This window comes from Carya illinoinensis, chromosome 1, assembly GCF_018687715.1.
Source record: "Carya illinoinensis cultivar Pawnee chromosome 1, C.illinoinensisPawnee_v1, whole genome shotgun sequence".
In the NCBI taxonomy this organism is placed as follows: Eukaryota; Viridiplantae; Streptophyta; class Magnoliopsida; order Fagales; family Juglandaceae; genus Carya; species Carya illinoinensis.
The window spans coordinates 9,430,555-9,439,737 of NC_056752.1; the positions used below are offsets into that span (position 1 = coordinate 9,430,555).

Sequence of the window (9,183 nt, forward strand, 5' to 3'; positions counted from 1 at the left end):
TTGAAAGAAAACAGAATTGTAAATAGGTTGCGTGGTGAAAAATATAAATAAAAAAAAAAAGAAAAACGTAAATGAGTTTGGATGATTGCTGCTCCAAATATGAAAATAAATAAATAAACCCATGGCTGCTCCGAATTGCTTTTTGAGCATTGTTTTCGCTGGCGTTGGGGGCTGCGTACAGTGCACGCAAATGAGTTGTTTTGCTGTCAAGGCTGTATTTGGTGGGGTCCAAATGCAAACTTTCGATTAGCTCTGTTGAAACAAATAAAATAATAGGTGTCTCATTTCTTTTATAATCTTTTATAAATATATTTAAATTTATTTTAATATATAAATATATTTAAATTCATGTTAAAATTTCAGCTCAGTTCACTGTCTAAATATTATTTTTATTTTATATATGTATCCAAGATACGATATATAAAATTGTACTTAAAAGGAAAAAAAAAAAAAAAGACGCGTACTTAATGCCTAACGGTAGAAATTGACCTCTTGTTGGATTAATACAAACCGGCCGGCCGGCCGGGGGGAAAAAACAAAGAAACACAGAGAATTTTCTAGCAACAAGAAATATCTACACATTCGATCCTTGTTATCATCTCATGTACGTCTAGGTTGACTTATAGAGTGCAGCTAGCATTCACAGAAAGCAATTAGTTTTCCCTCGTCACATAGGCATGCGCAAATTAATAATAATCCCGTTGTCGGTCAAGAAGATAAGAAGAATTAGTAAGGTATGTAGTTTTCAATACTTGATGGGAGATTATCTTGATTCAGTTCGCTCTTTTTGCTCGCGAGGAGGAGGAGGAGCTCGCTTCTGTTGTACGGGTCCTTTCTCTGCTACCCCTCCCGGAAAAAGATGGGTTCTTGCCATCGTTTCCGCCTTCTTCTTTGTCAGCCTCTGCATCAGCGTCTTCATCTATTGGAATGATGTTGTAAGTCTCTTATGGCCCTTTATATTTTCTTCCTCCATCTTTCTTTCTCTCTTTCTTTTGTCTATTTCAATATTTCTGCTAATAATTAGTTAATTAGCTCGTGATGGTGTGTGTGTGTGTGTGTGTATATATATCTGTGTGTGTGTATTTATCTGTTTTGTTTTGTTGGATATATGAATTTCTGCTTTTGAGTTTGGAAGATGTTGCATGAAATTCATATCTCCTAATTATTCACTCTGGTTTTCCGACTCTTCCACAATTATTGATGATCTTCTTTCAAAGACTGGCTTTTTCATTCATTTTTGGGCTGAAATGGGAGTTGATGACTCTGTCTTCAAACTGTTTTGTATTTATCTTTTACTGATATATAATTCTGTTGCAATCATGCATATAAAACTCATAAAATGAATAACGACGGCCATGCAACTGGTTTACCATCGGTTCACAACTTATGTATAAAAAAAAGTTTAATAAATTAATAAAATAATTATGTAAATTTCTTTTTATAAATTTTGTAAAATAAAATACTACTTAACTTCCTCAATATTATTTTTTAAAATTACCGTTAGAATATTTTATTTATTTTTATTTAATGTTTTTACTTAGTAATTAAAGAAATGATTATTAATAAAATTATATGTATTTTTTTTATGTTTTTTATGATTAAAAATGTTAAAAGCATATTTAAAATAAAACAGTAAAAAGGAAACAATTTTATCAATTTTATTAACTATAAACTGATAAAATTGTAAAATAATTTTATTATCTTAATTTTATTAACTATAGGTTATTAACAAGTTGGAAGGTATCATTGTACATATAAAATATAGATATACTGTGGGGTCTGCTTTCTTATGAACACTAATATGTTTTTGTCCACTTTATATCTTTTACTTCTAACTTGTGCTTTTGAGAGTTGGTGTTGCTCTAAAAAAAATTCCACAGCTAAAGAATGATTTTCCCTCCTCTCTAATTACCACCAACCTTCTTCAGAAATGATTACTTGCTGCACTTGTTACATTTTCATGGAGTAAACGTGCGACTTGAACGTGGTTTTCCCTTTTCTTGGTGGAAACCGAGTCACTTCACCAAAAGCAAGCTTTTGGCCTAATATATATATTTCTGGTTTGAAAATTGGTAAAATGACGAATTGGTTTCTTTCATGGGTATAATCAAAACTACAGTACTGTGAGAAATACAAATAAACAGATTCAAGCACTTGAATTTAAAGTCGATCTATCCATTAAACTCACCATTCTAATGTCTGCTTTCTTCTATATATGTCAGTATGATATAGCAGGCAATTACTTCTGTTGGGCTCCTCCTCCACCAAGTACTTCTCCAAGGCCCGCTATCAAAATCGACTTCCCATTCAATTGCTCCAATAGAGACCCAGCAATAACATGCCCAACATCCAACCAGAGCGTGACATCTCAGACCGACAATTCGTCTGCAGTGACATGTACCCAGTACACTCGGTGGATCCAAGAAGATTTACGGCCGTGGAAGACGACGGGAATCACGAGGGACATGGTGGACAGAGCAAGAGATTTTGCAAATTTTAGGGTGGTGATTGTGAAGGGAAAGGTGTATGTTGAGATATACCAAAATGCGTACGAAACTAGGGATGTTTTTACGATATGGGGGATAGTGCAGCTTCTGAGGTTGTACCCAGGGAAAGTACCCGACTTGGACCTGATGTTCTGGTGTGGAGACATGCCGGCGATCTTAAAGAGAGAACATAATCATGTCAAGCATCTGCCGCCGGTGTTTCATTATTGTGGAGATGACAAATCATACGACATCGTATTCCCTGATTGGTCCTACTGGGGTTGGTAAAGCATCCTGAACTTCTCATTTCTTTAGCCTAGTCTTATGGGTATGGTCGGGGATGTAAAAAGCCTACTATTTCATTGCTATTTTTTATATTCATTTGACTTATTTTTTGGGTTTGTGGTGGTTCTAGGATTGAGGTGAATATAAAGCCATGGAGGAGTATGCGGGAGGCCTTAAAAGAAGGCAACAACAATACCAAATGGAAGGATAGAGAACCCTATGCTTATTGGAGAGGAAACCCATACGTGTCTCGAAGAAGAAGAGAACTTTTGAAATGCAATCTTTCTAAGAAACATGAATGGAATGCTCGCCTCTATGGAGAAGTAAAAATCTCATATCTATTAGTATTTTCATTTGTTCTTTGTTTACAAATTCTTCATTTTGAACATTTGACTCTTTCTTTTTATTCAGGACTGGGGTGTGGAACGTCAAGAAGGATTCAAGCACTCCAATCTAGAAGATCAATGCACCCACAGGTAATTTTCTCATCGATCGGCAACTTCTTTGTTCTTCATCTTCTTACCATATGAGAGTTTTACTTCCACGCAATCCAAGTGATCTTATTGATGAGACTCTCTACGTTGTTGTATGCATATATTACAAGTGAAGATATAAAATATACATAGAAGGAGTGTCATGGTCGGTGAGTGAGAAATACATATTGGCATGCGATTCCATGACCTTGCTAGTTGACCCCAAGTACTATGACTTTTTCACGCGAAGCTTGGTTTCAAAGACACACTACTGGCCGATTAGAACCTCACATATGTGCACAGATATTAAGTCTGCCGTCGACTGGGGCAATGACCACACTGACAAGGTATGTAAACCTCTCTCACAAACCCCAAGGACATGTTCAGTTTTATTTCCTTAAACAGTTTAGTTTTCTGCCTTTTCAAATTAATGCAGTAAAAGCTGGCTATATGGGAGATGGATTTTTTATGAACCTTCTCAAAATGTTCATGTATTACCTTCAAACATTATATGCTTATAAAGTTGTGCTTCAACTTTACCCAGGCACAATCTATTGCAGAAACGGCTAGCAAATTCATTCAAGAGGATTTGAAAATGGAATTCGTGTATGATTACATGTTTCACTTGCTAAGTGAATACGGAAAGCTCTTCAAATATCAACCGACAATTCCTCCAGGAGCAGTTGAGGTATGTTCGGAAACAACATTGGCATGTCCAGGGGATGGTTTATGGAGAAAATTCATGATGGACTCCATGGTGACTTCCCCTAAGGCTACGCTTCCATGCACAATTCCTAGTTAAGATTATTCAACTCCTGAAACTATTCTTGTAGATTTTGAAACTATTCTTGAAACTATTCTTGGGGCTCTAGATTTTGAAGAAAATCAAAGACGGGGGAAGTTGGAGCAGGAAATCTGGCCTTTTAAAGCTTGCATGTAGGCCTGTGCATAAAAGGGCCTGGCCTGTTTAATCCGACAGATCCGAAATGGCCCAAACCGACTAAAGTCGGTTTGCGGCGTCAAACCCTTTACATATAGTTGAAGGGAAAATATTTGTGCATTGCAGAATTATAAAATGATTTATTATACTTTTACATATTATCTACCAATCAATTAATACCACGTAAAGAGATAGTAAAAGGATAATAATTAAAACAGCAATACTACATATAGTTATGGAATTGCAAATACCGCACAATCACTTTGAAATAGAGTAGGGTCCACGATTAAAAAATTAATTTTTTTTTATGTGGGTCTCATATTATTAATTCATTTTTTTCAAAGCAACTGCATACCACTTGCACAACCACGACTGTAAATATCATTTCTCTAATTAAAAAGATAATGAATCATAATTTTGTTTTTCAGGGCATCAGTTTTTTTAATGATTTAATCTTCTTTTATATGTACAAACCTAATGTTCAAAACAAAATGCATTAGCTTTTATCTCGTTTATTTATGCATGATGATTCAATTAATTTGTTGGTTGAGTGTAATTATCACTTGGATATAAACTCCCTAAGTTGATCAATGGTGTAGACAAAATGTCATTGAGCTTGGTCCGAACCAAAGTCCGGCTAGAAAAAGGAAACTGTGCTAAGACATTTAATAAGCTTGGGCAACTTATGTCAATCATGTACAGTGTTAGCTGGATTTGTAGGTAAATATATGAAAATAATCATTAGGGGACAATTTCCCGATTTAAATTTTCCTGTAGTTGATAGTTCGTGTACGTGAATATAGGGTCGGCCTAGCTGGTTTAGATGTAATTGAAGTACTGCACATGCATTCAAGAGTGATCCAAACAGCTCAAAAGTTGATGCATTTCACTAACATGAGTGATGCTTATTTCTGAGAGATTGAGAGAGGAATAAATGATCTTATTGGATTTGATCAATTGATCCTAAAAGGTGCATGCAGGCCAATTCGTGAAACCTGGGTTTGGAATTACTAATTGGGTCTGCCCATTTGACTTTGCATGTTTTGATAACTTGCGAGGGGCTAGATAGGCGGCATTGCCCCTTCATAAAGGAAACAACTTGGACTTTCGATCCACAAAACATGCTTATCTCTTGTCAACTTGATGCATGTTCAATATATAGGCGGTTTATGGTGGTGATCAGGGACAGGGTGAGGTGTTTGATGAATGGTCAATATAAACCTACTCACGAAAGCCACCGAAAGTTTGTACTGTATTTTTTTTTTTCTTTTTCAAACATCTTTTTAAACCCCTTCAAAATTTAAAAAAAAATCACAAACTCGTTAAAAGACATAACCTTAACCATTAAATAAATAAATAAAACAATCGGAAGGTTCTATCGGTAGTATTCCTCGGTGAGAATATCATTTCCCTTGATGAATTGGGAAAACTAGTAGTATTGGATAAAGATGTGTTTGAAGCCGAAGGACCAGTGCGCTTTAGGTTTCCATTTTAACCCAAGGCTCAAAAAATGGGAATCGGGCTCGAAATCGAGTAAAGACCGATTCAATGAATTGGATGATTAAATATAATTTTGAATTGAACATTTCAATATTGATAAAAAGTATTAAAAATCATATTTGATAGTTGATACAATTCAAACATTTTATATCTTGTATAAAAAAGTATAAAATATAAATTTATTGACTACTTTTAACAAAAATATGATATGAATATAAATAATTTCTATAAATATTTAATTTATGTATTTAACCTCAATAGTAGACATCTCTTTGCCGTATATATGAAAATGTAAAGACCATTAAGTTATTTACACATGGAAAATGTAGTATTTTATGCATAACCATAAAGTTGATATAAAATACTCATTCATCTCTTTAAGTTTTTAAATTACAAAAAATAAAAAACATTTGGATTTGAAAATGTTTTATCTCATCTAATTTCATCATTACAATTTTTTCAAATTTCTATACAAAATATAATAAACAATTTAACTTTTTAAATTCCAATTCAACTTTTTCAAATTCCAAAATAATAATAATATTAAAAAAAATTTAAACAAAATTTTATTCAACTTGAATTTTTCATCTAAAATATCTTATCTTATCTCTGAATCCAAACCAGCTCATATGTTTTATCTTTCAATTTTTTTGCAATTATTATTGAATACAATGATTAAAAAGTTAATATATGTTTAGTTCTACCATATTTTTATACAAAAAATTAAAAGAAAAACCTAGTTGTTAGACAACTTGTGAATGTTTTTATATAACAATTTACTGGAAGTAACTATTGAGAGATTATTTATAGGTGGATCTAAATTGCAAATGAACATTGTGTGGTTGAAGGGAGAGTTTGGAAGGAACACACAAGAGGAGGGACTCATGGATGGGGACAAGCTGGCCGGATTTCTTAAATTGAAAGAGGGAAAAAAGATTAGTTAGCAGTGGGTGAGAGAAGCAATGGAGGGGACTCTGCAAGGGTTTCAAGCTTGAAACCTAAAATGAGAGAGAGAGAGAGAGAGAGAGAGAGAGAGAGAGAGAGAGAGAGAGAGAGAGAGAGAGAGAGAGAGAGAGAGAGAGAGAGAGAGAGAGAGTGAAACAGGAAAGAGTGTGATATGAGACAAATCTGAGAGCCCTGACATGGTGCCTAGACTGGGTTTGCCACATCACAGTGTGTGGAGTCAAATAGTTTGTGTCCCCATTTAGGTGGTTTTCTAATTTTTTTTTTCAAATATGCAAGTTTATATATGACTTTAATATGAGTACATATTTAAAAATGAAATCATAAGTTCTTTTCAATGTTAGAATAGAGAGATTGAAACTTTGATGAATATCGGTATAAAGTTTATAGTTGTTGAGGTGTAAAGTTTATAGTTGTGTAATTTTGAATATGTCCATTAAGCTATTATTAACATATTAGACTTTTTTTTGTAAATTTCAAACTTTTAAATATACCATGCACATGTAAAAAATAACAATTAATCATATTTCAAATTTTAAATTTAAGAACATATCAGGCACATTTGAAAAATGATAATTAATCATATTATAAATTTCAAATTTCAAGCATATCATGCACACTTGAAAATTCTAACCAATCATCTTTCGAATTTCAAATTTAGAATTTCAAATTTTAAATTTTTAATCATGCAATACATATGTTGAAAAATGACAATTAATCATTTTTCCAAATTCAAAATTTAAACTTTTAACCATATCATAGACATGTGGAAAATGCAAAATAATTTTTCATGAATATATTAAAAATATTTTTGAGCCTTAACCTTTTCTCACATTTTGAAATTGATGAAAAAAAAGTACTCTCAGAGCTTCATTTGTAAGCTTATTCATTTTTTTTACTTATGCTTAATTTGTTGATGCCTCTTATCTTCAAGACTTCATTATGTGGACAAATTGATATTTATTTATACTTGAGCTATTTTGTTATCAGAATCCATAAATGAAGATAGAGCTATATAATACTTGAAACGTTGGGTTCAAGAATCACTTTTTCAATCCCTGTAAACAATTGAAACAATCTTAACTCATATATTCATTCAAACATATCTTAAAATGGGACCTACAAACTTTGACAAAACTCACATAAACATCCTTACTCAAACTATTTCACTATTATTTACATAATTTTAAGATATGTCTAGTGTCCAAACATACCCAGACATTGAGAGAAAGATCAACACACAATGAAGTCGAGGTCCATCCTTTATTATGAGACTTGTGTGTAAATACAAACTAACATAAATATCGTCAAACACCACCTTTTCAAAAATTTCTTCTTCTTCTTTGCATGTCATTCAAGGATTAATCTATAAAGTAATTTTTGGAGTTCTTCTAACGTAACCTAAATGTGCGTTTCATTTTCCCCATTTCCCTATTATATCAATTTTTTCCATTTCTCCAAATTATCAATCCAAGTACATCCAAGTATTATTTCTCCATTTCTCAATTTCTCCATATTGTTATCTTTTTTAGGTAATCATACGTAGCCAGGATTACCAATTTTGAGGACTCTCATTGCCAGCCCTTCAAACTTCACTTTCGGCTCAAGAATATGCCACTTTGGAGAGGCGTGTAATCCCTCCGTGGGGCTAGTGCCGTGGTGTCATCGTCAAGCTCCTTCGCCATTTTTTTTAAACCCAAAACATATAAACAATTTATACATAAGTAGTCTATGTTTAAACACATTACAACTCTTTTGTAGCATTATGTAATTAAGTTGGTGTGTGGCATTTTAAGTGATTATTTATATTAACAATTTAAACTGAGAGTCACTTAAAATATGAAAATTAATCAATATGATTGAAGATGATAAAATCTCTAATAAATACAACATTTCTCTGTAAATGATATTTTGTTAACTTTGACATATGAGTGCATGATGTCCTCATGTTCTACTTGCTTGTTAAAAATCAAATTCTATCGAGTTAAATAATTTTTTTACATTTTCAAAATTTAAATTTATTTTTAAATTAAATCTTTATTCATATGAATATGAACGTGAAATCTAACATAATCATAGACATGCAAAAGAAAGATCAATCATATATAATTCAATTGTAGAGTACTCAGTCAATCACACGAATGTATAATTGTGTGGTCCTCCCAGAAGAACTCTCAAGAACTAGGTGATTCACTTGGCAATTTCCGTTGGGTCTTTTTTTTTTGCTGGTATTGGTAAGTCCGCATTTTGTGAGATTTCCTTAATTAGGTTGTTAGGTTGATTTCGGCTGCTAGGGCTCGCATTGGACAATGCCCTAGGCCCCTTTGATGGCCTCTCTGTTGGCAGGGAACGCTAGTTCTAATGGGAACGACATGAAATCGTATGCACAGGCATTACAAAAGAAAGTGGAGAATTCGACTTTTAGAATTCCCATCCGATTTTTGATGGAGAAAGATGGTTAATTGGGATTCATTTTTTCAGAGTCAAAGATGGTTAAAGCTATGGAGGAATTTCATTTTGCGTTGGTGATGAAGTT

General features: G+C 33.0%; 1 protein-coding gene across 2 annotated transcripts; it reads left to right on the forward strand.

Moving 5' to 3' along the window:
- Positions 1–495: 495 nt before the first annotated feature.
- Positions 496–4,158, forward strand: LOC122309743 (O-glucosyltransferase rumi homolog). 2 transcript variants are annotated; one of them, XM_043123364.1, is made up of 7 exons: positions 498–935; positions 2,223–2,770; positions 2,902–3,094; positions 3,183–3,247; positions 3,381–3,591; positions 3,789–4,057; positions 4,091–4,158. In XM_043123364.1, the coding sequence occupies exons 1-6, from the start codon at positions 678–680 to the stop codon at positions 4,044–4,046; spliced, it is 1,533 nt and encodes a 510-aa protein (XP_042979298.1). In that variant the 5' UTR covers positions 498–677; the 3' UTR covers positions 4,047–4,057; positions 4,091–4,158. The 2 variants fall into 2 exon arrangements, with proteins under 2 accessions (XP_042979306.1, XP_042979298.1); XM_043123372.1 differs by lacking the exon at positions 4,091–4,158 and having other exon boundaries at positions 496–935; positions 3,805–3,979.
- The last annotated feature ends 5,025 nt before the right edge of the window (positions 4,159–9,183 follow it).

What these genes read in the sequence shown, in the direction of transcription:
- LOC122309743 (XM_043123364.1), top strand. Translation starts at nt 678, where the DNA reads ATGCGCAAATTAATAATAATCCCGTTGTCGGTCAAGAAGATAAGAAGA. An exon ending in GATTGGTCCTACTGGGGTTG is followed by an intron (nt 2,771 to 2,901) that starts GTAAAGCATCCT and finishes TGGTGGTTCTAG; the next exon opens with GATTGAGGTGAATATAAAGC. An exon ending in ATGCTCGCCTCTATGGAGAA is followed by an intron (nt 3,095 to 3,182) that starts GTAAAAATCTCA and finishes CTTTTTATTCAG; the next exon opens with GACTGGGGTGTGGAACGTCA.